The sequence below is a fragment of the Musca domestica genome, unplaced genomic scaffold (genome assembly GCF_030504385.1).
Source record: "Musca domestica strain aabys unplaced genomic scaffold, Musca_domestica.polishedcontigs.V.1.1 189, whole genome shotgun sequence".
NCBI lineage: Eukaryota > Metazoa > Arthropoda > Insecta > Diptera > Muscidae > Musca > Musca domestica.
In genome coordinates, this window is record NW_026712244.1 from 293,315 (window position 1) to 320,510 (window position 27,196).

Consider the following 27,196-nt stretch of genomic DNA (forward strand, 5'->3'; position numbering starts at 1 on the left):
TTTTTTTCAGTAGTTGAATAGTTGATATGATTTGAGTTTTTTATTTCTTGTCTATAGTCTTATTTTTTATTACAATTTGATAGTTATTTTTTGTGAGTATATGTGTGGGCGTGTTTTCTTTTTTCTTATAGGTCATAAGAAAATGTTTGAGATTCATTTTTTATTAATGAAATAAACTTAAGATTTATGGGAACTTGATGTTTTTTTACTTTCTTAAATGTATTTGTAAAGAGAATGTGTGGGTGTATGGGGGGTATGATTTTATGAAATCATGAGTTTCGTTTACTTTTTGATTTCATTGCTACAAATACACATTACAAACTACTAAGGCACATAAAGATCCGTCAAAGATGATCCGTATTACTTAAAAAATAAACTCGTTGTGCGTTTCTTTTCTTAAAAAACTATGACAAAAAAAAGCATGAATAATATTTGGTTTGGATTGTTGCTTGAAATGCTTACGAAAAAAAATGTTTGTAAATTAAAAATGGCAATTAAAATTCATCACGAGATTTAGCATCAGCTGTTATTGTTGTTTGCTCAGATAAATCCACATTTGTGCTATCCAAACGTGGCTCTACCAGAAATGACCTCTCTGGATCACTTTTCAATTGGGCAGCAGAGGGGGACTTATTGGTTTGATGTGATTCAATGACATAGGAATCTTCAGTATCTGAAATATAGCCATAATCACCGGTATAATGGGTGGGATACAACAGCAAAGGTGCAGCACTAAAAGCCAAGAGATCACGTTCGGGGAATGCTTCAGCCCATGTTTTGTTAGGATGTCTGTTGAACATAATGGGTAGGAATTCATCTACCGGCAAGAGTTTTTCCAAGGGTTTGGCCTTTAGTAGTTTTTCAGCTCCCTTTAGAGAGATAACATAACCCAATGTCCAATACGAATAGCCAGCATGCACCAGATTTTCAGTATTATCAACCCAGGGTTCAACCTCATCCTTTAGGCGTTTACGGCCAAAGTACCTGCATCATTGAAAAGAGTTATTAAATTATTATCACCCATTTAAGAATTCAATTTATGCTCTGTTCCAGAAATGCAAGAATGTCCTTTTCTTTGTGATATCGGAAAATATAGCAAAACTAAAAGATTCTTGCAGATTCTGGAACAAACCAATAATTTTTCTACTTACACCAAATCGTAATCAATGACTTTGCGTATTTGTTCCATGACACCCAAGGCCTTCTCCTTGAAATAGGGTTCGAAACGTATATCATCTTCCAATATCAATACCTCCTTTTGTTGTTTCTCCACAATTGTCTGCCAAATGTGATAGTGGCTCAGGAAACAACCAATCTCACCCAAAGTCATGGGACGATGATGATAGGGATCCTCATAGCCTGGCAGGAATTTAATACCGAGCTCCTTGATCATTTCAGGGGTAAGACGTCTGGAGGAGAATAAAACAAAAATTATTTTTAATTTGTTTGTTTCTTGCGAAATAGGTTCCAATAACAACTTACTTTCCATCAACAGCCGGGAAGTACTCAACATCCAAGTTTAGGGCTTCGAAAAGTTTCAACATCTTTTCACGTCTTTCGGGCCGCCGCTCGAGGTTAATCATATAGATGTGATCCAAGCTAAGCTTGTCTCTGCAAAGAGAATTAAAAACAAAATTAGACAAAATGTAAAAGATTTTTTTATTTAAATTTAAGGAAAAGATAAAAATATTCAATTTTTAATCATTATTTTTATACCCTCCACCATAGTATGGAGGGTATATTAAGTTTGTCATTCCGTTTGTAACACCTCGAAATATACATTTTAGACCCCACGAAGTATATATATTCTTGATCAGCATATAATTTTATGTCGATTTAGCGATGTCTGTCCGTCTGTGAAAATCACTCTAGCTTCCGAACGAATTGAAGTAGATTGATAAAATGATACTCAAATGTATATTATGTCTGCAGGACTTTTGGTATTGAAAATGGGCCATGTAGGGCCACGTTTTGGTATAGCCCCCATATAACGGTACCTCCCGATATTCGGTATTTTGATGAATTTAGCGGGATTATTAACCGGAATTGTTTCAAATTTGGTATTTGAAGTTCGTTATGGATACCACAACCTAAGACAGAAAATCGGCCATGTAGGTCCACGTTTTGGTATAGCTCCCATATAACGGTACCTCCCAATATTTGGTATTTTGATAATTTTAGCGACATTATTCACCGGAATTGATTCAAATTTGATATTTGATGTTCGTAATAGATGCTACAGCCTATGACAGAAAATTGTCTGTACAGGTCCACGTCTTCATATAGCTACCCATATAACAGTACCTCCCGATATTCGGTATTTTGTTGATTTTAGCGACATTATTCACCGGAATTGTTTCAAATTTGGTATTTGAAGTTCGTAATGAATACTACAGCCTAAGACAGAAAATTGTCTGTGCAGGTCATCGTCTTCGTATAGCCCTCATACAACGGCACCTCCCGATATTCGGTATTTGGACGGCTTTAGCTACATTTTTCACCGAAATTGTTTAAAATTTGGTATGAGAAGTTCGTAATGAATACTACAGCCTACGGCCGAAAATTATCTGTGCAAGTCCACGTCTTCGTATAGCCCCCATATAACGGTACCTCCCGATATTCGGTATTTTGATTGATTTTTCACCGGAATTGTTTCAAATTTGGTATTTGAAGTTCGTAATGGATTCTATAGCCTATGACAAGAGATTGTTTGTGCAGGTCCACGTCTTCGTATAGCCCCCATATAACGGTACCTCCCGATATTCGGAATTTTAATGATTTTATCTACATTATTCACCGGAATTCTTTCAAATTTCGCATTTGAAGTTCGTAATGTATACCACAGCCTACGATAGAAAATTGTCTGTGCAAGTCCACGTCTTCGTATAGCCCCCATATAACGGTAACTCCCGATATTCGGTATTTTGATTGATTATTCACCGGAATTGTTTCAAATTTGGTATTTGATGTTCGTAATGGATGCTACAGCCTAAGACAGAAAATGGGCCATGTAGGTCCACGTCATCGTATAGCCCCCATATAACCGTACCTCCCGAAATTTGGTATTTTGATGATTTTTGCGACATTATTCACCGGAATTGTTTCAAATTAGGTATTTGAAGTTCGTAATGAATACTACGGCCTAAGACTGAAAATTGTCTGTGCAGGTCCACGTCTTCGTGTAGCCCCCATATAGCGGTACCTCCCGATATTCGGTATTTTGATAATTTTAGCGACATTATTCACCGGAATTCTTTCAAATTTGACATTTGAAGTTCGTAAACGATACTATAGCCTAAGATAGAAAATGGGCCACGTAGGTCCAAGTCTTCGTATAGCCCCCATATAACGTTACCTCCCTATATTCGGTATTTTGACGATTTTAGGTACAATACCCACCGAAATTGTTTGAGATGTGGTATTTGAAGTTCGTAATGGATGCTACAGTCTGTGACAGAAAATTGTCTATGCTGGTCCAGGTCTTCCCACAGCTCCAATTTAACGGCACCTCCTTATATACGATATTTTGATGATATTAGCTACATTATTCACCGTTTATTTCAAGTTTCGAATTTGAATATGGTAATGGCTTATGACAAACAATGCCTATGTATGTTCACGTCGTATAGACCCCAATATAACGGCTATATTCGGTATTTTTAAAATTTTAACAGAATTTTTTAAGGATTTTATTTTTTGAAAATTTCCAAATTCGTTGCAAATGGTGGAGGGTATTAAAAGTTCGGCCCGGCTGAACTTACAGCTTTTTTAACTTGTTTATTTTATCTATTTTTTTATTTTTTTTTTTATTAAAAAAATATTTTTTTTCGGTTGCAAAAAATTTTTTTTTTTTTATCGAGGAAGACCAGATTATAAAATAATTTTATATCACTAAAGACCCTAGGCTAATAAAAATATTTAAATTATTTTGAAAAAATAATTAAATTATTTAAAAAAATAATTAAATTATTTTGAAAAAATAATGAAATTACTTTGAAAAAAATAATTAAATTATTTTGAAATAATTTTTTTTTTTAATTTTCACACAGAAATGGTGTACATGGCTTTGATTAAAAATATAAAGAGAGAAGATCAAAGAGAACTTGCAATGTTTGTTTATATTATCTTCTCTGCCGGTCTCTTTGCCTTTTGATTTGCAAAATCTTTCAGAAAATTGGATGAATGGATACACAAAATGCAAAACAATTCCAGCACATTGCATGTGCATATGAAACCACACACACACAGATGTTCTAAATAGTTTGTAATTAAATACAATTTATGTGTTATGCTTTGGCATGTGTACATTTTTGTATATTTTTCCATTTATTTTTTTCATATATGTATTGCATTATGTACTAGTGTAGTCCGATTACTAAAAGAATCTGCTTTCCAAGAACAATAAAAAAATGGAAATTAACTTTAAATTTTGATTTCATTGTCTCGCTCCTCCAAAATTCATGGTGGACATCTCGACATGGCAGCATGTACATATGGTGCATATGCTTGTGTGTGTTTATATTTTGAAATTGTATCATCACATCCATGTATTGGTAAAAGTCAAAACAACATCATTTAAGTATTCACGAAATGTGTGAAGAAAATTTGATCTGATAAAAAGAAATATGATCTCAATGTCTATGTTTTTTTTTTCATTTTTTTAATTGAAATAAAAAATTGGGGTATATACTGATAATATGGCAAAGTAAGGGGGTTAAGGGGTTATCAATGTGAACACAAGTTGTGTTTGTGTTTTTCAGAAAATTTGAATTAGTTTTATCAGTAAACCAAAATTTTGAAAATATTTAAGTAATTCTTTTCACACAAAGTCTATATTCCAAATAGCCTACCAACTTTTTTAGCCTTTATAGGTATATTCCAAAAATTCATCTACTTACTTTTCTTCTTTCCTTTCGAAGGGTTTCAGATATTCCTTAACCTCAGCCACCTGACCCAAATCGTGTATGATATTTGTCTTGATATTCTGCAATTGTTTGTAGTCCTGTTCAAGTTGATCGGTATTTTCCAGAGGTTGTAAAATATAACCAAACGGCACTTCATTGGTGATAAATAATGGAATCTTTGAACAATTAGCCGATATGGCAAACACAATAATATCATCTACGGGGCCATCATACATGCGACATTGTTCACCCAAACTGGCAGCATATTCCAGGCCATTTTGCAATTGTGTTCTTAGATTTTCCCGATCAAAAGTCAAATACGATGAACCATTATAGTTGACATTTATCAAAACGGCACTATGAATCATGGGTACCTGGAAGACACCTTCCTGCTGAACATTATAGATTTCCCGATACATATCGGTACGCAAGTAATAATAGTCTGGGGTCATGCCACACCAGAAATTCGAATATAATCCCTCTGACAGCAACATGGGTGCCACAATTGGCAAACCCAAATTTGTTAAATGTTTAAGGGTACGTGGTTCGGTCAGCAAGACATCAGCATCCAAGTACTACAAAAAAAAAAAAAAAAAAAACAAGTAAGAGATTAGGGAAATGAATAAAAATCAAAACATAAAATGCATAAGTGGCACAAGTGACTTAAGAGATAAGAGAATTGAGTTACTTACAAATATATAGTCAGCCCAGATTTTTTGTGCGTATACGAATGCTTCTTCTTTCAGGCTGATAAGATGATGGAAACGTGCTTGTGGCCAATCCAAGAGGGATTTTTCATCTTCATGACGTTGATCGGTATCGTTGAAGAGTTTGTCAACGCTGTGATAAAGGGGTTCCACATGTTTTAACCATTCGCTTAGGATTGCCACGCTGGCATCCGAATTGTGATCGGAACGAATCCTGGAATTTGAGGAAGAGATAAGAATATTATAAATATGTGATTTTTCGAATGGAAAATATGCTTTTTTGGGGGGGAATCTTAAATTTTGGTAAGGCAGTCTTTTTAAAGAAAATAGAGTCTTTACCAGAGAGAGTAGCCGAAAAAGGAAATATATGAGTTTTTAATAAAACTTCCTGTTTGACCTTTGAGATTGGAAAGGTAATTGCTACACAGAAGGTTTCTTGAAGTACACTTAAGAGAGTACTGGAAGCTATAAAGAACCCATCATTTTCATCCATGACCTTTTTTTACCGATAAACTTATTTTTTTCGATTTTGTTTCCTATTTGATGCCTGAGACTGAAAGGATAGTTGCTATGGAATATTTTCTAAGCGAAAAAATTAGTTTTCTGCAAAGGGATAAATTTTTCCGATTTTGATTCATTTTTATGTTCCGTTTTTTCCCCTATGTCTTTCCTGGACTATTAAAAATTGAAACTTTGGATATTTCTTAAGTTTTCAAAAAACCAACATAAGCATGTTAAGTCCATCACAAAGTCTGTATATGCTTATGATCCTTATTCCGTTCCACAAACTATAATTCCCCATCAAAATTCTTCATTTTCAATATTTTTTGGACCTTGACGACGTGGTTTAATAGCTATCCTTATGGCAGTTAGCTTAGATTTACTTGTGGAAACCATAAAAATACTTCTAAAATGGACTTGAAGACCCTGGGATGATGCACTAAAACTTCAGAATATAAATTTCCAAGAACCCATCCTGAGCCTTATATACCGGTCAACCCATAAAATCTTAAATAATACCAAAAAAGGATCATCAATATTCAAAATCAAGAACCTTAAGAATTTTTCCACTTACCACAGCGCAATCCTATCCTTGGGATAATCCAATTGATCCAAATAGGTTAAAGCCAATGGCAGGACATGAGCCTTGTTTCTTACCAAAAGAGCAATGACAACTTTCGGTGGCAAATCACCCAAATCCTCGGGCAGCAAATGGGCAATACGTTCCACCGATGGGGGTGGAGTTTTTCCATATGTACCCGTCCACAGGCTACATCCGGTTAAAAGTAAAAATATCCATAGAATTCTCATTTCAATACACTTTTGTTTAGATTAGACTGCCGCAATGTGTGTATGAGTGACGGTGAATGTGTGCGGGTGAACGTTCGTCTGGTTCTGCTGCTGGTTAATGAATGACTCGGAATGTTATCCGTGCGCTACATACGATTTTGAGTTTTTCTTTTCTAAACTATCTTTTATGGTTTTGTTTTTGTTGTTGTTGCATTTTCATTCTTTATATAGACGTGTTTACACGGTGCAGTTGTCATTTGTAGTTGCAGCAAGGAGAGAGAGAAAGAGAGGGAGAGCGTTAAAACTCACAGTCATACGTCGTCAAACAAACGCCGGGTAAATTGTTTGAAGGAATGAAAAAAGAAAACAAGTGCATTTTTCTTATGCATCACCCATCTTATTTCTTCTTTCCTGTAGAAAAATGTTTTATTATTTCTTTTGTTTCTGTCAGAAAACTCCGTATCTCAGCATTTTCTCACCGCTTCATTGCCGACTCTTAGCATCCATACGCCGTCATTAATATTTTTGCCGGCGTTGAGATTTGGTTAAGTTTATTGTTTAATTGAAAAAAAAAACAAGTTTTTGGTTTAAATTTGGGCAATCTAGTATTAATTTTTTGAATTTTCTTAAATACTTCGCCCGTTAACACAATTTTTTATTAAAAAAAAACAAGTATTTTAGAACACTAAACTTTTTTAATCAAGTGATTATTAAATATAGACGGAGATATATGTCAACTGACTGGATTCTTTGGGGCAGGACTCTAAAATAATTCCATAGTACCATGGATAATTCCATCTAATTTAAAACTACCAAAAACTTTTTTATTCGCGGATAAAAACATTTCTACATGTTCTATTTAAACTGCTAAGATTAATGCCCTAATCATTTAGGAGACTGTCATATCAAGGAACACAAGCAAATCCGTATGCGTCTTAGGCTGAGAATATAGGTGTTACGATTTCCAGTTCAGACGAATGGTACTTATAGAACCCGGCAGTTAAAAAAATGTTTTTATAGCCAAAGTAGATCATTTCTATTATAATTTTCCGCCATTAAACAAAATAACCATTTTCAAGAAACATATTTTTTCAATTTAACTAATTTCTTTTGTCCAAAAATTCATTTTATTTACAACAATATCAAATAACAACATTACGCTACCGCTGTATGGGGTTTCGCATAGGCGGGGAAATTTAATTTCAAACCTTCTCTTGCCTCAAAAAATGTATACGACAATGTAATGCTATCGACATTTTCCAATTTGGGATCCTTGACATATTCCGGGTCAATGTAGAAAAACACAGGCATGTCGACCTAAATTAGAAAAGAAATGTTAAACTCGAAAACTTTTAAAATTATCTTTTGGAACCTACCTCCTCGTGTGGATTTAATTGTTGTTCCTCGAAACAAAAACATTGTATCTTATTGAAATAGGCTCCCGCCTCAAAGGGCACCACATTATAGGTACTTATACCTATTACCGGATGATCTGTGGGATTTTTGGCAGTATAAAAAGCTAAAGCAGTCTCCCCAGGTGCCACTTTAATTTCATACTGTTGTGGTCGGAAATTCCAACGCATTGAGGAGGCAACGTCAGCATTGAAGCGTACCTTTATTATGCGATCTTTCACCTTTTCCATTGTTTCCACCTTTTCGGCATCGTGACCCTGACTTGTAGTGCCTCCGTAACTGTATGCCTGGCAAGAACAAATTATTTAAAATGTATTCTCAAGTCAGTGCTTCTTTGATCTTACCTGACAAAACATTCGGTATAGCGGAACGGCTGCATAGCTCAAACCGACAATCAATACCCCACCGGCTGTGACATAGTATAGCGTAGATCTTACTTTCATTTTCCTAATGGATTCAGGACCACTTCCTCCAGCCGGCCTTTGTGCGGAGAATAACCGTTGTGTTGTTGATTGTATATTGTGGCGCAGACATTTTGTACTTAACTGTCGTATAAAGCGAAACATTTTATTTGTTATTTAAAATTGGTTGATTTTTTATTTATTAACTCCTCTCCTCCGTTGGCTCACGTTCTTTTTGCATCGGTTTGTTACGTATGTCTCACATGTAACACCAAAATAAAAAACGTCCCCAACGAAACAAATGTGAAGGCAAAACATAATGCGACGATAAAAAATAAACGGAAAACAAAATCTCCCAGAACCGGTGTTGTTACGAATGGGTGTAATGCATAATACCGAGAGACTTTGTTGTTTACGAATGAGACACGGAGGCAATGCAATCATGGTATGCCCACACAGAAAGCGAAGGCGAACGAAGTTTTTGACGGCGATGGCATGGTAGTATGTCGGCTGTGACTCTGGAGTAAACATTTGGCCGTGTTAAAGAGAAAAGACAAGGAAGGATAAGTGGCATTATCTTTTGAAAAACATACCAAATACACATTCTTTAACTGTAAATAGAAAAAAATTAAAACCGCCGAATTCTGATAAGAATAAATAGAACAGTGTTATCATCAATTACCATTTGAATACCATGATTGGTTCTGTCACCAATTGTGATGTTCAAACTGTGAAAAATTATAACGGTTGCTAGGAAACGGTAACATAGTAACCACCCTGTTAAAAAGAATTAAAATCAAGTAAAAACGGATTTGTTGACAAAAGAAACCACTTAATAATTGAAATATTAAACATTTAATAAAACAAAATACAGTTGAAATATGAAATAATATTACTAAAATGGACATACGCTTGCAGATGAAGTGTAAATGAATAAAAAGAGTTACGTTGACTTTAAGGTTAAGAAATGTTGCTACATTTATTAACAAAAAAAGGGATATTTAGTTCATATACAACGTTTTTGATCAGCAATTTAATTTTACAAGACACAGTAAGTAAATGAATTATCATTTTTTTTGTATTTTCATTTATTTTTGTTTCCCATTTTCGTAAATTAGTAAAAGCGTAAAGGCACTTCCGAAGTCATTAGGATTTTATGGGGAACGAAAGGACTGTCATTGGACGATTGAAGCAAACGTTTATTTTTATTGAAATTTCCTAATATTTCCGATTGTCCATAAAGAGAAGGGTATGACAATTATGAGCCACTAAAACTTTTTAGTTCTAATTTTCTCTTGTTTTCTTCTAGGAAGACCTTAGAAATCCTCCACCACCAACATGGATCTTAGTGACAATGGTTTGGATGATTTTGATAATTTCTTTGGAGCTAAGAAAACGAAACAGCCCACATCCAAAATTTCTGATCCAATGGAAGATTTGTTTGGCATAGATGATGGAAAAGATTCCCGTGTGCCGGCGCCACGTAAGACCGTAACAAAATCACTGGGTGTGAAATCTCTACTTGCCGATAAAAAAGATGGCGACAATGACGACGATGATGATGACTTGGGATTTGATCCGAAAAAGCCAAAAGGAGGCCTTAATAAATCGCAAAACCTGTTTGATGATCTCCTCACCCCACTGGAGACCAAAAGACCACAGACAGCGGGTCCATCATCGAAACCACCAACCATTTCAAGACAATCCACCGATACCACAACAGATACTTCAAATATTTTGCAAACCCAAACAAGGCCGAAAACATCGGCCGGTCGTAGAAGTTCAAATTTACAAAACCCCGACCCTTTGGGTCTTTTTAGCAAGGACAGGGAGACGAATGTGCCCAGTTCTTCGGGCCGATCAACTCCAAAAGCAAAGAAAAAAGGCAATACAGCGGATTGGTTGGGCTTAAATGTGGAAACGGAACCAGAGTCAACACAAAAAACTGCCATTCGCCCAGAAACTCCAAAATCGAATATTCCGCCAGCCAGTAGAACCCAAGATACTGCAGAAATTCTGCAAGTACCTGATGTTCGAGAGGAACACTATGAAGACCCGCCGGAAGAAACTTTAAACACCCAAAGGCATTCAGCACCTGCTCCAAAGGACGATGCAAATAACCAAGAACCACAAGATATTATGATTCTCGACTCCACGGCTCATAATATCCGCCTGATGAATACCATGAATCTGGAGGCCAAGCAAAGTTTCACTGCCCTTAAATATCAAGAACAACAACTGCTAATGGCTGCCCAAATGAAACAGCAAGAAAAAGTGCTCATGGAAATGCAACAGCGCCAGAATACACTACTGCATCAACAGGAAAAGCAATTCCAGACATTGTTGCAACAGCAAATGCAACGTCACCAGCAATTGGAGGATCTCATCAAGCAGCAACAGAATCGAATTAATACCCATTTGCATTTGTTGATGTCCCAGCCACCGGCTGTGGAGGCTTCAATGGGAGATTGGGATGAAGGAAATCCGAATTCTCAGGAGAGTTATAAGAGGGAACCCAAGGTGAAGGAGTCAGAGGATGGAGATCATAGAGAAAGAGAGAAACAACATGAAATGGATGTAATCCAATTGGAGGCGGATAACAAACGTTTGGAATTAGAAAATTTGCGCCTGGAAGAATTGGTGGCCAATACCAAAAATAATTACGAAAGGGAAATTGAAATACTGGAGAAGACCTACAAGTAAGGAACATAAATCAAATTCAACGAGAAGATCTATTGGACTTTTGGGAGGAGATCTAATTGGTCCTATTGGTATTTTCCTAGAAGACCTATTGACCTATGAGAAGAATTATTGCTCTATGTTGAGTAGACAAATGTGGGTTTTCTGAGAAGACCTACTGGACTTCTATGAGAAGACTTATTTGAGGACCTATTAGCCTGAAGATCTATGGTTCTTCCATGAAAATACATATTAGCCTTACCTAGGAAGACCCACAACTCTTTTCTGATTTTTAATTTTTCCTTTCCACCTCTTGTTTCAGAAAACAAATCGAAGTCCTGGAAGAACATCTCTCGAATCTGGAGAAACGTTTAAAATCTGAAATTGAAGAGCTACAGAAACATTTCCAAAAAAAGATCGACACCTTGGAGGAGGAGAAAACTCAACTCAAAACCAACTACACCGAAGAAATACAAAATCTCAAACAGGATCATGAAGACGAATTGCGAAAGTTGAAGAAGAACCAAGAAGAGGACTTGGAAATGTTAAAAGAAGAACATCGACGAATGCTGGACAACATTAGACAGGCAAAAATGTTGGAATTTGCAGCGGTTCAAGAAAACGTCTCCTATTTGGAATGTCTGCGGGTGGCATCTTCGAATCTCAGCGATTTGACGGGCGGTCTCAGTGAACTCAAAGAAAATATGCAAAATAAAATTGATCAGCTGCATTTGGAGAGGGAAAAGAAACTGGAATTGCGTGAACGCAAACTCGAAGATGCCGAGAAAAGACTTAAAATCCACGAAGAATCCAATGAGGCCGAGAAAAATAGGCTAATGGAGTTGGTCAGCACTTTGGAGTTACAAATGACAAAAATGTCCAAAGAATCGGCCGAAGAAAATTGGCAGTTACGGCAAAAATTGGCCAGCTTGGATGCGGAGAAGGCAGCATTTGCCAAGGAGCGGGAATTCTTTCGGGAGCAAATGCTGCGAGATGAAGAGCGCATTAAAGATTTGAAGGAATTCCAACTGCTGGAGACCCAACGTTTGCAGAGTCAAATTCAAGAGGAGCGTGCCCAGTTACAGGTGGAAAAATCTAAATTTGATTTGGAAAAGCGGCTGCATGCCAATACCAATACGCAAAAGGAACGCCAGGAAATTGAAGCTGCCATGCAGGTGACCCAGGATGCCTCACGCAAAGCTGATGTGGAACGTGAGCGTTACTACAAAATGCAACGTCACTTGGAACAACAAAAACGTGATTTGGCGGACAAGGAACATGCTCTCAGCGTCAAGGAGGAAGAACTGCAACAGGAGCTAATGTCCTTTCGCATGGCTGAGCGTGTGGCCCAAGAGACCCAACAAAAGGCCAAAATGGCCGAACAATTCTATCACAATAAAATACAAATGTTGCAACAGCGAACCCAAGAAATTGCCGAAAAAGAATCGAATCTGTCACAGGAACGTTTGCTCTTGGCTCAGGATCGCATTGCCTTGCATGCTCTGAAGACGAAATTGTCACAACAAACGAAATGTTCACTCTGTCAATTGTCGCAACAAAATAAAGATATAACGGAGAATTTAAATCGGAACATATCTTTGGTCTATGACAAACCCCTGGAAGAGTTCCAATTGCCCATGAATCGCCAAAACCATTCCGTAAATATGGATTTTATGGGCCAGAGTAATGCTGTGGAACGTCTGCTGGATGCAAATATTGCGGACTCGTTGCGTAAAATGACATCATCTGGAAATATGGCCGGATGGGAGATGCTACTGCTCGATGATGATCACAAGAAAATGGTACAATCTTCGAATCAAGTGGGAAATTCGAATCGAAATGAAGATGAATATGGTGGGAAGAGAAATTGAAATAAATGAGAGATTTTTCAACAGAGGAGATTTTGAAAGAAGAATTTAATTGTTTTGGAAATATCGAGGGACCAACTGACCAATAATTATTGATTTGGAAGAAAAAATATTTTGGAGACCCAAAGAATATTCTTTGGAGAGAACCAGAAAGGTGAAGATTTTCGTTTTTTTAAAGAGTTTTTTTGGAGGACTAAGAAGTTAATAATTGTAGATTTTTGGAGGACCAAGAGATAGTTTTGAAAAACCGATTGCCTAATAACCTTGGATTTTTAAACAATATTTTTTCAAGGACCAAGGGCCAACATTTTTCGATTTTTCAAAGAATATTTTTTGGAGGACTAATCAGCTAATAATTTTGGATTTTTGGAGAACCAACAGACCAATAACCGTGGAGTTTAAAGAGTAGTTCTTAAAGAACCGAATGCATAAAAATCGTGGATTTTAAAAGAATATTTTTTCAAGGATCAAAGGAAAAATTTTTCGTATTTTTAAGACTTTTTTTGGAGGAACTACAAGCCAATATGGATGACCAATGGGCCAAGAACTGTGGAATTTTAAAGAGTAGTTTTTGAAGAACAATATGCCTAATTACCTTGGGTTTTAAAAGATCACTTTTTTTAAAGACCAAAGGCCAACATTTTTGGTTTTTTTTTTTTAACGAATATTTTTTTGTGGACTTAGCAGCTAATAATTGTGGATTTTTGGAGGACCAACAGACAAATAACCATGAAATTTTAAAGATAGGATTTGAAGAAGTTTTTGAAGAACCGAGAGCCTAAAATCTTAAATTTTTAAAAAATATATATTTTTTTTTCAAGGGCCAAAGGCCAACGATTTTTTAAAGAATATTTTTTGGAGGACTAACAAGCTAATAATTGTGGTTTTTTGGAGGACCAACAGACCAATAACCATTGAATTTTGAAGAGTAGTTTTTTGAAGAACCGAATTCTTAATAATCGTGGATTTCTAAAGAATATATTTTCAAGGATCAAGACCAAAATTTTTCGCTTTTTAAAAACTATTTTCTGGAGGATCTTCAAGCCAATAATTGTAGATTTTTGGAGGACCCATCGACAAATAACCGTTGAATTTTAAAGATATGTTTTGAATAAGTTTTTGAAGAACCGAATGCCTAAAACCTTGGATTAAAAAAAAAAAAATTTCAAGGACCAAAGGCCAACGATTTTTTAAAGAATATTTTTTGGAGGACTAATAAGCTAATAATTGTGGATTTTTGGAGGACCAACACACCAATAACTACAATTTTAAAGAATATTTTTTCCAGGACCAAAGGCCAACATTTTTCGTTTTTTAAAGAATATTTTTTGGAGGACTATCAAGCAAATAATTATGGATTTTTGGAGGGCTAACAGACGAATAACTGTGGAATTTTAAAGAGTGGTTTTTGAAGAACCGGATGGCTAATTACCGTAGGTTTTTTAAAAAAAAATTTAAGGATCAAAGGCCAACATTTTTCGATTTTTTAAAGGATATTTTTTGGTGGACTAACCAGCTAATAATTGTGGATTTTTGGAGGACCAACAGACCAATAACCAATAACAATTAAAGATATGTTTTGAAGATGTATTTGAAGAACCAAATGCCTAAAACTTTGGATTTTTAAAAAATATTTTTTCAAGGGCCAAACGACAACCTTTTCGTTTTTTAAAGAATATTTTTCGGAGGACCAACAATCCAATAATTGTGAATTTTTGGAGGACCAACAGAACAATAACTTTGGAATTTTAAAGAGTAGTTTTTTAAAGAATATTTTTTCAAGGACCAGACCAATAACCGTTTGGAGGACTATCAAGCAAATAATTGTGGATTTTTTTGAGGATCAAAAGACCAATAACCGTGGAATTTTAATGAGTAGTTTTTGAATAACCGAATGCCTAATAAACTTGGATTTTTAAAATATATTTTTTCAAGGACCAAAGGCCAACATTTTTCGTTTTTTAAAGAATATTTATTGGCCAATAATTGTGGATTTTTGGAGGACCAACGGACCAATAACCGTGGAATTTTAAATATAGGTTTTGAAGAACCGAATGCCTAATAACCGTGGATTGTGAAAGAATATTTTTCAAGGACCAAAGAAAAATGTTTTTCTTTTTTTTTAAGAGACTATTTTTTTGGAGGAACTACAAGCCAATAATTGTGAATGTTTGGATGACCAACGGACCAATAACCGTTGAATTTTAAAGATTAGTTTTTTGAAGAACCGAATGCTTAATAATCGTGGATTTCTAAAGAATATATTTTCAAGGATCAAGGCCAAAATTTTTCGTTTTTTAAAAACTATTTTCTGGAGGATCTTCAAGCCAATAATTGTAGATTTTTGGAGGACCAAACGACAAATAACCGTTGAATTTTAAAGATATGTTTGCTTGGATTAAAAAAAATATATATATTTTTTTCAAGGACCAAACTAACGATTTTTTAAAGAATATTTTTTGGAGGACTAATAAGCTAATAATTGTGGATTTTTGGAGGACCAACAAACCAATAATCGTGCAATTTTAAAGACTATTTTTTGGAGGACTAACAAAATAATAATTGTGAATTTTTGAAGGACCAACAGACCAATAACCGCGAAAATTTTAAAGATAGATTTTGAAGAAGTTTTTAAAGAACCGAATCCGCAATAACCGAGGATTTTTAAAGAATATTTTTTAGGGACCAAAGGACAATTTTTTTCTTTTTTTTTAAGAGACTATTTTTTGGAAGATCTTCAAGCCAATAATTGTGGGTATTATTGGATGACCAACGGACAAATAATCCAACAATTTTCCCTTTTTTTAGGGACGTTTTTATACCCTCAGCCATATGGCTAGAGAGGGATATCATTTGATAAGGCCAAAATGTGCCTCATCGAAATAATGGTTTGTAGACCCTAGGTCTTTTTGGATCAAATCCGTTTCAGGACATTTGGAATCGATCTAGAGATGTCTGTCCGTCCGTCTGTCTCTCTGGCTGGCTGGTGCGCACGATAACTCTCGAAGGGAGTATCCGATAAGGTCCAAACTCGGTACAACGTAATATTATTGTCAAACTTAGATCAAATTCAGAGATGGGCAATATCCCCCACCCCACAAAATGTCAACATTTTCAAAGAAAATAATTTACTGCACCGAAAGTGAAAGGATAATCCGATTTGGCTTCAACTTTGCAAAACCTAATATTTGCATCAGTGCTAGATCAGGTGCGAAAATGGACAATATCGGTCCACTCCATCAAGGACCTCCCCCAGAAAGCGTCAAAATTTTGAATAATTATAACTCATAAGACGTGAAATTATTATTCGATTCAATTCAGACTTGGCACATCTCAAAATATCCATCAACACAAGATCTGTTCTAAAGATGGTATAGATCGGACCATTTCTTCTGGTACCTCTCCCACAAAGGTTAAATTTTTTGAATAATCAAATCGATCATAAAATCCGAAATAAGCATCCGGCTCTCTTCAAATTTCACACATGCCATTATCTCTACTAACACAAGGACTGCTGTGAAGATGGAATATGTCGGACAACTGCTTCTGGTACCTCCCCCACAAAGGGTCAACACTTTGGGTATCCATGAAGCTCATAAAACGCCAAAATAACATCCGATTCCATTCAGACTTTGGAGATCTTAATATTTCTATCAACACATTATCTGTTATAAAGATGTTAGAGATCGGACCATTTCTTCAAATACCTCCCCCACAAAGTGTTCAAAATTTTGAATAATCAAAACGATTATAAAATCCGAAATAAGCATCCGGTTTTCTCCATATTTCACACATCCCATTCTCTCTACTAACACAAGATCTGCTGTGAAGATGGGATATATTGGGCCACTCCTTCTGGTACCTCCCCCACAAAGGGTTAAAATTTTGAATATTTATGAAGCTCATAAAAAGCGAAATTAACATCCGATTCCATTCAGACTTGGCACATCTCAATATTTCCATCGACACAAGATTTGTTATAAAGATGGTAGAGATCGGAACATCCCTTTTGGTACCTCCCCCACAAAGGGTTCAAAATTTTGAATAATCAAAATGATTATAAAATCCGAAATAAGCATCGGGTTTTCTCCATATTTCACACATCCCATTCTCTCTACTAACACAAGATCTGCTGTGAAGATGGGATATATTGGGCCACTCCTTCTGGTACCTCCCCCACAAAGGGTTAAAATTTTGAATATTCATGAAGCTCATAAAACGCGAAATTAACATCCGATTCCATTCCGACTTGGCACATCTCAATATTTCTATCAACACAAGATCTGTTATAAGGATGGTACAGATCGAACCATTCCTTCTGGTACCTCTCACACAAAGGGTCAAAGTTTTGAATAATCAAATCGATCATAAAATCCGAAATAAGCCTCTTGTTCTCTTCAAATTACAGATATCCCATTATTTCTACTAACAAAAGATCTGCTGTGAAGATGCGATATATTGGGCCACTCCTTCTGGTACCTCCTCCACATTTTGGGTGCCCATGAAGCTCAAAAACGCGAAAATAAAATCAGATTCCATTCAGACTTGGCACATCTCAATATTTCCATCAACACAAGATCTATTATAAAGATGGTAGAGATCGGAGTATATCTCCTGGTATCTCCCCCACAAGGGGTCAAATTTTTGAATAATCAAAACGATCATAAAATCCGAAATAAGCATCCGGTTTTCTTCAAATTACACACATGCCATTATTTTTGCTAACACAATATCCGCTGTGAAAAAGGGATATAACGGCTCTCCTTCTGGTATCTCCTCTCTGGCCAAAGTTTTGAAAAACAAAACAAAAAAATCAAACTCTCTTCAAATTTCCCATATCCAGATACGAATTGGACAACTGCTTCGGAATCTCCCCCATAAAGGGTCAACAGTTAGAATAATCATAACTCAAGGCTGGGGGTATGGATCTGTCGACAAAACCGACTGATACTATTTAACTTGTTTGAGTATCAAAAGACCAATAATTTTCGCTTGAAAGGCCATTAATTTGAGAGTTAGGCTTGGATTTGTAAAGAATAGTCATTTGGAGGACTAAAAGGTTGACCCATTTTTTTATATATATTTTTTGGGGACCATAAATCCTAAAATTTTATATTTTTTTAAGGACCATCGGATCAATTTATGTAGAGCAAAAAATCTGAATTTTTATAAAAAAATTTGAAAATCGAAGAAGAAAAAATCCAAAAAAAAAAAAAAAATCAGAACAATTTTTCAGGAGACAAAAGAGAAAATATTGTCTTTTTAAACTATTTAAAGACCAACAATGATCCACTCCATTAGGCATTCAAGTTTTCCTCATAGTTATTTGTCCATCTAGCCGCTGCTTATTAAAGTTTCTCATTGTCATTGCAAAAGTGAAAAAAAAAACACAGATTTGTAATGGAATAAATTGCCTGAATCCTCAGGGGAAAACCCAGTCCCCGCATCTAATTTCCTTAACATTATGCCGGTTTTATAGAAAACTTTCAACGAACGAATTTCTCCAACAATTTTTGCCACAGATGTCTTTGTGAAAACTACGAGACGGCTATTGGAAAAAATCAACCCTTGAATTACCGTAATGCGACTTTAAACGCCAGCCAGGCAGTACAGCAGTTGTTTGTTCCACCCAATGGTGAAGGGGGTATGGCGAATGAAGATGAATTACCTTCCACACTTTGGTATGCATAAAAATTATGGATTACCCCCTCTCTCTCCGCAAGAATTCGAATGGTGGTACAAAAGATGGCAAGTTTAACCTTAACCATGCCATAGAAAAAATGATTGATAAGCCACAAGAATTTTCAAATAAAATTGCAATTTAAAAATAAATTTCATCATTACAGCCATTGAAGTGTTGAGGAAAGAAAGTCTGATACCAAAAACTGAAAATAATATTGATTAATTTCGGATACTGTAATTACAAAATAATTATTGCAAGCGAACGAAAGAACAATGAGGAAATAATGAGACTCCATTGCAGCTGGGAACAGAAAATGCGGAATTACTAAAACAGTTGTGGGAAACAAAAGCAGAAAATAAAAAAATTGGAAATTTTTGGCAAATAGCCTACGAATATTTAAAAAAAAAATCCACGTCTTCTTGGAAAGCCTAAAAAATCCACATCTTCTTAGAAGGCCTATAATAATTTAAAAAAAAATCCACGTCTTCTTAGAAGGCCTAAAATAATTAAAAAAAAATCCACGTCTTCTTAGAAGGCCTAAAAATAATTTTAAAAAAATCCACGTCTTCTAAGAAGTCCTAAAAATAATTTAAAAAAAAATCCACTTCTTTTTATTTTGGCTAAAAATATTTTTTAAAAAATCCACGTCTTGTTATTTTGCCTATTTTTTTTTAAATCCAGGTCTTCTTGGAATGCCTAAAATAATTTTTAAAAAATCCAGGTGTACTTGGAAAGCCTAAAAATATTTTTTAAAAAATCCAGGTTTTCTTGGAAAGGCTAAAAATATTTTTTAAAAAATCCAGGTCTCCTTAAAACGTCTAAAAATATTTTCGTCTTTTTATTTTGGCTAAAAATATTTTTTAAAAAGTCCACGTCTTTAAAAAAAATCCGCGTCTTTTTATTTTGGCTAAAAATATTTTAAAAAGTCCACGTCTTTAAAAAAAATCCGCGTCTTTTTATTTTGGCTAAAAATATTTTTTAAAAAGTCCATGTCTTTAAAAAAAATCCGCGTCTTTTTATTTTGGCTAAAAATATTTTAAAAAGTCCACGTCTTTAAAAAAATCCACGTCTTGTTATTTTGGCTAAAAATATTTTAAAAAGTCCACGTCTTTAAAAAAATCCACGTCTTGTTATTTTGGCAAAAAATAATTTTTAAAAAATCCACGTCTTGTTATTTTGGCAAAAAATATTTTTTAAAAAATCCACGTCTTGTTATTTTGGCAAAAAATATTTTTTAAAAAATCCACGTCTTGTTATTTTGGCAAAAAATATTTTTTAAAAAATCCACGTCTTGTTATTTTGGCAAAAAATATTTTTTAAAAAATCCACGTCTTGTTATTTTGGCTAAAAATAATTTTTAAAAAATCTACGTCTTGTTATTTTGGCTAAAAATATTTTTAAAAAAATCTACGTCCTATTATTTTGGCTAAAAATAATTTTAAAAAAATCCACGTCTTGTTATTTTGGCTAAAAATAATTTTAAAAAAATCCACGTCTTGTTATTTTGGCTAAAAATAATTTTAAAAAAATCCACGTCTTGTTATTTTGGCTAAAAATAATTTTTAAAAAATCCACGTCTTGTTATTTTGGCTAAAAATAATTTTTAAAAAGTCCACGTCTTGTTATTTTGGCTAAAAATAATTTTTAAAAAATCCACGTCTTGTTATTTTTTCTAAAAATAATTTTTAAAAAATCCACGTCTTGTTAGTTTGGCTAAAAATAATTTTTAAAAAATCCACGTCTTGTTATTTTGGCTAAAAATATTTTAAAATAAAAATCCACGTCTTGTAATTTTGGCTAAACATTTTTTTTTTTTAATCCACGTCTTGTTATTTTGTCTAAATTATTTTTTTAAAAATCCATGTCTTGTTATATTGGCTAAAAATATTTTTCAAAAAATCCATGTCTTGTTATTTTGGCTAAAAATATTTTTTAAAAAATCCACGTTTTGTTATTTTGGCTAAAAATATTTTTTAAAAAATCCACGTCTTGTTATTTTGGCTAAAAATATTTTTTAAAAAAATCCACGTCTTCTTAGAAGAGCTAAAAATAATTTTTAAAAATCCATGTCTTCTTAGAAGAGCTAAAAATAATTTTTAAAAAATCCACGTCTTGTTTGGAGACTAAAAAATATTTTTTAAAAAATCCACGTGTTGTTATTTTGGCTAAAAATATTATTTAAAAAAACCACGTGTTGTTATTTTGGCTAAAAATAATCTAAAAAAATCCACGTCTTGTAATTTTGGTTAAAAATAATTTTTAAAAAATCCACGTCTTGTTGTTTTAGTTAAAAATAATTTTTAAAAAAATTCACGTCTTGTTATTTTGGTTAAAAATAATTTTTAAAAAATCCACGTCTTGTTATTTTGGTTAAAAATAATTTTTAAAAAATCCACGTCTTGTTAGAAGGCCTAAAAATAATTTTTAAAAAATCCACGTCTTGTTAGAAGGCCTAAAAATAATTTTTAAAAAATCCACGTCTTCTTAGAAGGCCTAAAAATAATTTTTAAAAAATCCACGTCTTCTTAGAAGGCCTAAAAATAATTTTTAAAAAATCCACGTCTTCTTAGAAGGCCTAAAAATAATTTTTAAAAAATCCACGTCTTCTTGGAAGGCCTAAAAATAATTTTTAAAAAATCCACGTCTTCTTAGAAGGCCTAAAAATAATTTTTAAAAAATCCACGTCTTCTTAGAATACCTAAAATTAATTTTTAAAAAATCCACGTCTTCTTAGAAGGCCTAAAAATAATTTTTAAAAAATCCACGTCTTCTTAGAAGGCCTAAAAATAATTTTTAAAAAATCCACGTCTTCTTAGAAGGCCTAAAAATAATTTTTAAAAAATCCACGTCTTCTTAGAAGTCCTAAAAATAATTTTTAAAAAATCCACGTCTCGTTAGGAGACCAAAAAATATTTTTTTAAAAAATCCAAGTCTTTTTAGAAGGCCTAAAAATATTCTTTAAAAAATCCACGTCTTCTTGGAAGGCCTAAAAATATTTTTTTAAAAAATCCACGTCTTGTTAGGAGATCAAAAAATATTTTTTAAAAAATCCACGTCTTGTTAGGAGGCCCAAAAATATTTTTAAAAAAATCCACGTCTTGTTAGAAGACCCAAAAGCATTCAAAAAAAAAAATATATATATATATATATATTCTCACAGAAGACCTGAAATACTCTCCCATATTAATTTCTTTATCGCTTGTAAAGTTTGCCCCTCTCTCCAAAATCCTCTAACATTTGATTAATTATTCTACTAATTTGTGTAGTCAAACAAACCGGTAAAGTAATACCAAAACAAATACCTCCAAATAGTTTTGGAGCACCAGTTACTTTCCAACACCCCCTAACCTCCACAACATAACCTCGAACGATAAAAAAAATTGAACCATATTATTTAAATATTTGCATTGGCGGTGTATATTTAAAGTACAATTTTTTGTTATTACAACAAAGTGGTGGCCAGCAGTCGGCAACAGCGTAAAGGGACAACAAATAAGAACAGAAGCTGCCGCCAACCAAAATTTACTTAAGGTTCGAATGTGGAGAAAGAAAGAAAGAAAACAACGCCAGGTTTGGAGGTTAATATTTACATTTAACGTCTTTTCGGTTTCGATGAAGGAGGAGGAGTGGGAACGACAAAACGACAATGAAAGAGTTCTTAGAAATATGTAAGAAAAACACAGAGACGCGGAAAGCCGAAAAGCGAAATTTGTAACTGTAATGAAAGGAGTCAAATAATAACATACAAAAACAACAACGACAACAAAAAAGTGTCGCTTTTCCAAGAATTAATTACATTTGTAATTATTTATTTAAATATCTAGGCAAACAAAAGCCCAATGAGGCGATATTTGCTTAGACATTTACAACGGCAAACGATAAATGTACCAAAGAGAACAAGAAACAAATTCAAATAGTGAATTTTAATTTCAATTCAAAATAGAATGAAATTTTCTAGAAAAAAGTCGAAAGGCCAATTTTTTGGTATGGTTTTGGAAAGTGGACAGTAAAGTCCGTTTGAAAGAGGATACCCTAAAAGGCTGCATAAAAACTAAAAAGTAATATTTTTATGGGTTAATTTTGAATTCTGGTTAAAATTACCACAGTACTACATTTTAGAGAATTGGTACCAAAGGAACAAACATTCTACATCAAATTTCACTATATGTCGCCGACCAAGAGATATCTGTAGCTATAATATATATCAGACAAATTTGGACTACAAAGATGGCAATTAAACTAAAAATAGGACTTTTTTGGGTTAATTATAATTTTTGGGCAAAAAGTCCCACTGTACGTCAGTTTAGGAGTTTGGCACCAAAGGAAAAAGTACTCTGAATCCGATTCCACTATGAGTCACCGAACAAAAGATATCCGTAACTATAGTATATATCAGACAAATTTGGACTGCAATAAAAGGGTCATTAAATTAATTGAAAAATACTATTTTTTTGAGTTAATTTTGTATTTGGGTCAAAATGACCCACAGTACTACAGTTTAGATGGTCGTTGCCAAGGGAACAAATATTCTACATCAAATTTCATCACATGTCGCCGACCAACAGATATCTGTAGCTATAATATATATCATATAAATTCGGACCCAAAAAAGGGATATTTAAACTAAAAAACAGATTCAATTTTCGGATAATTTTTAATTTTTGTCAAAATTTCCTACTGTGATCCAGTTTAGAGGGTTGGTACTAAAGGAAAAAATGTTCTCTGTCAAATTTCGTAATAAGTCACCGAAAAACAGATATCTGTAGCTATAATATATACAAGATAAATTTGGACTGCAAGTAAAGGGTTACTAAATTAAAAACAAAACACAACCTTTTTGGGTATTTTTTAATTTTGGTCAAAATTACCCAAAGTACTACAGTTTAGAGGGTCGATACCAAAGGAACAAATATTCTTCATCAAATTTCACTATATGTCGCCGATCAACAGATATCTGTAGCTATAAAATATACCCAACAAATTTGGACTTATAAAAGAGCATTTAAACTAAAAAATACTCCTTTGTTGGTTCATTTTGATTTTTTGTCAAAATCTCCCGGCGTGATTCCGTTTAGGGAGTCGGTACTAAAGAAAAAAATATTCTCTGTCTAAATTCACTATAAGTCACCGACGAACACATATTTGTAGCTATAATATATATCACATATATTTGGATTTTAAAAATGGCCTTAAAACTAGAAAGTACTACTTTTTTGGGTTAATTATGAGTTTTGGGCAAAATGACCCACTGTACTTCAGTTTAGGAGTATGGTACTAAAGGGAAGAATATTTTACACAAATTTTCACTAAAAGTAGCTGACAGACAGATATCTGTAGCTATAATGTATATCACACAAATTTGGACTTCAAAAACGGGTCTATAAATAATAAATATAACTTTTTTGATTAATTTTTAGTTTTGATTAAAATGACCCACTATACTTCAGTTTAGGTATTTGGCACTAAAGGAAATAATATTCTAAATTCCATTTCACTACAAGTCACCGACCAAAAGACATCTGTAACTATAATATATATCCGACAAATTTTGACTCCAAAACAAGGACATTTAAACTAAAAAATAATATTTTAAGGTAATTTTTAATTTTTGTCAAAATCATCCACTGTAATCCAGTTAAGAGAGTGGGTCCTAAGGGAAAAAAAATATTCCCTATTAAATTTCACCAGAAGTCGCCGACTAAGAGATATCTGAAGCTATAATATATATCACATATATCTGGGTTTCCAAATGGCCTTAAAACTAAAAAGTACTACTTTTTTCGGTAAATTATGATTTTTGGGCAAAATGACCCATTGTACTCCAGTTTAGAAGTTTGGTACTAAAGGAAAAAATGTTCTCTATCAAATTTCATAGTAAGTCACCGACCAACCGATATCTGTAACTATAATATATATCAGACAAATTTGGACTGCAAGTAAAGGATTACTAAATTAAGAAAAACACAACTTTTTTGGGTATTTTTTAATTTTGGTCAAAATTGCCCACAGTACTACAGTTTAGAGGGTCGGAACCAAAGGAACAAATATTCTTCATCAGATTTCACTATATGTCGCCGACCAACAGATATCTGTAGCTATAAAATATACCCTACAAATTTGGACTTATAAAAGAGCATTTAAACTAAAAAATACTACTTTTTGGGTAATTTTTAATTTTTGTCAAAATCACCCACTGTAATCCAGTTTAGGGAGTAGGTTCTGAAAGAAAAAATATTCTCTGACAAATTTCAGTATAAGTCGTCGATCATCAAATATCTATAGCTATAATATATATCACATATATCTGGGTTTCCAAAAGGGACTTAAAACTAGAAAGTACTACTTTTTTGGGTTAATTATGAGTTTTGGGCAAAATGACCCATTGTACTTCAGGTTAGGAGTTTGGTACCAAAGGAAAAAATGTTCTCTATCAATTTTCGTAAGAAGTCACCGACCAACATATATCTGTAGCTATAGTATATATCAGACAACTTTGGACTGCATGTAAAGGGTTACTAAATTTAAAAAAACACAACTTTTTTGGGTATTTTTTAATTTTGGTCAAAATTGTCCACAGTACTACAATTTGGAGGGTCGGTACCAAAGGAACAAATATTCTTTATCATATTTCACCATATATCGCTGACCAATAGATATATGTAGCTATAAAATATACCAAACAAATTTGGTCTTATAAAAGAGCATTTAAACTAAAAAATAATACTTTTTTGGGTCATTTTAAATTTTTGGCAAAATCTCCCGGTGTGATTCAGTTTAGGTAGTAGGTCCTAAAGGACAAAATATTCTCTCTAAAATTTCACTATACCTCGCCGACCAAGAGATACATGTAGCTATTATATATATCACATATATATGGGTTTTAAAAATGGCATTTAAACTAAATAGTACTACTTTTTTGGCTTAATTATGATTTTTTGGGGAAAATGACCTATTGTATTTCAGTTTTTAAATTTGGTACTAAAGGAAAAAATATTCTCTATCTAATTTCATCAAAAGTCGCCGACCAACAGATATCTATATCTTTAATATATATCAGACAAATTTGGACTGCAAGTAAAGGGTTACTAAATTAAAAACAAAACACAACTTTTTTTGGGTATTTTTTAATTTTGGGCAAAATTGCCCACAGTGCTACAGTTTAGAGCGTCAGTACCAAAGGAAAAAATGTTCTCTATGAAATTTCATAATAAGTCACCGACCAACACATATATGTAGCTATAAAATATAACCAAAAAAATTGGACTTATAAAAGAGCATTTAAACTAAAAAATACTACTTTTTGGGGTAATTGTGAATTTTTGTCAAAATCTCCCACAGTAACTCAGTTTAGGGAGCAGGTTCTAAAGAAAAAAATATTCTTTGTCGAATTTCACTATAAGTCGCCGTCGAAGAGATATCTGTAACTTTAACATATATCATACAAATTTGGCCTATAAAAAAGGGCAATTCAATTGTAAAATACTCCTTTTTTGTGTTAATTTTTGTATTTGGGACGAAATGCCCCACTGTATGCCAGTTTAGAGGTTTGGTATTAAAGAAAAAAATATTCTACACCAAATTTCACTATAAGACGCTGATCAGCGGATATCTGTAACTATAATATATATCATATAAAATTGGGCTACAAAAAAGGCTAATTCAATTGAAAAATACGACTTTTTTGGGGTAATTTTGTATTTGGGCAAAAATGACCCACTGTTTTACACTTTAGAGGGTCGATTGTAAAGGAAAAAATATTCTTCACCGAATTCCACTAAAAGTCACTGACCAGCTGATATCTGTAGCTATAATATATATAAGACAAATTTGGACTGCAAGAAAAGGGTCATTAAACTAAAAAATACTATTTTTTGGATAATTTTTAATTTTGGTCAAAGTTACCCACAGTACTACAGTTTAGAGGGGCGGTACCAGGGGAACAAATATTCTACATCAAATTTCACTATATGCCGCCGACCAACAGATCTCTGTAGCTATAATATATATCATACAAATTTGGACTACACAAAAAATGACAATTAAACTGAATAAATACTACTTTTTTGGGTTAATTTTGTATTTGGGTCAAAATGACCCACTGTGATTCACTTTAGAGGGTCAGTACTAAAGGAAAAAATATTCTAAACCAAATTTCACTACAAGTCGCCGACCAAAAGATATCTGTAGCTAAAATATATATCATACACATTTTGACTACAAAAAATGAAAATTAAACTGAATAAATACTACT

At 33.6% G+C, this 27,196-nt stretch overlaps 3 protein-coding genes across 4 annotated transcripts; 1 reads left to right on the top strand and 2 right to left on the bottom strand.

Moving 5' to 3' along the window:
* Nucleotides 1–15: 15 nt before the first annotated feature.
* On the bottom strand, nt 16–7,105 carry LOC101895701 (glycosyltransferase 25 family member). The gene is made up of 6 exons (XM_005177601.4): nt 6,687–7,105; nt 5,597–5,825; nt 4,899–5,479; nt 1,483–1,611; nt 1,152–1,409; nt 16–984 (listed from the first exon to the last, which is right to left on the bottom strand). Exons 1-6 carry the CDS (start codon nt 6,920–6,922, stop codon nt 495–497), a joined length of 1,923 nt encoding a protein of 640 aa, XP_005177658.2. The 5' UTR covers nt 6,923–7,105; the 3' UTR covers nt 16–494.
* Nucleotides 7,106–7,987: 882 nt separating this feature from the next.
* Nucleotides 7,988–9,123, bottom strand: LOC101895527 (cytochrome c oxidase assembly protein COX11, mitochondrial). Its single transcript, XM_005177600.4, has 3 exons — nt 8,659–9,123; nt 8,278–8,601; nt 7,988–8,218 (listed from the first exon to the last, which is right to left on the bottom strand). Exons 1-3 carry the CDS (start codon nt 8,878–8,880, stop codon nt 8,057–8,059), a joined length of 708 nt encoding a protein of 235 aa, XP_005177657.2. The 5' UTR covers nt 8,881–9,123; the 3' UTR covers nt 7,988–8,056.
* Nucleotides 9,124–9,507: 384 nt separating this feature from the next.
* LOC101897556 (fas-binding factor 1) lies at nt 9,508–13,293 on the top strand. 2 transcript variants are annotated; one of them, XM_020034687.2, is made up of 4 exons: nt 9,508–9,766; nt 9,834–9,964; nt 10,025–11,414; nt 11,717–13,293. In XM_020034687.2, the coding sequence occupies exons 3-4, from the start codon at nt 10,054–10,056 to the stop codon at nt 13,263–13,265; spliced, it is 2,910 nt and encodes a 969-aa protein (XP_019890246.2). In that variant the 5' UTR covers nt 9,508–9,766; nt 9,834–9,964; nt 10,025–10,053; the 3' UTR covers nt 13,266–13,293. The 2 variants fall into 2 exon arrangements, with proteins under 2 accessions (XP_019890246.2, XP_058977081.1); XM_059121098.1 differs by having other exon boundaries at nt 10,029–11,414.
* The last annotated feature ends 13,903 nt before the right edge of the window (nt 13,294–27,196 follow it).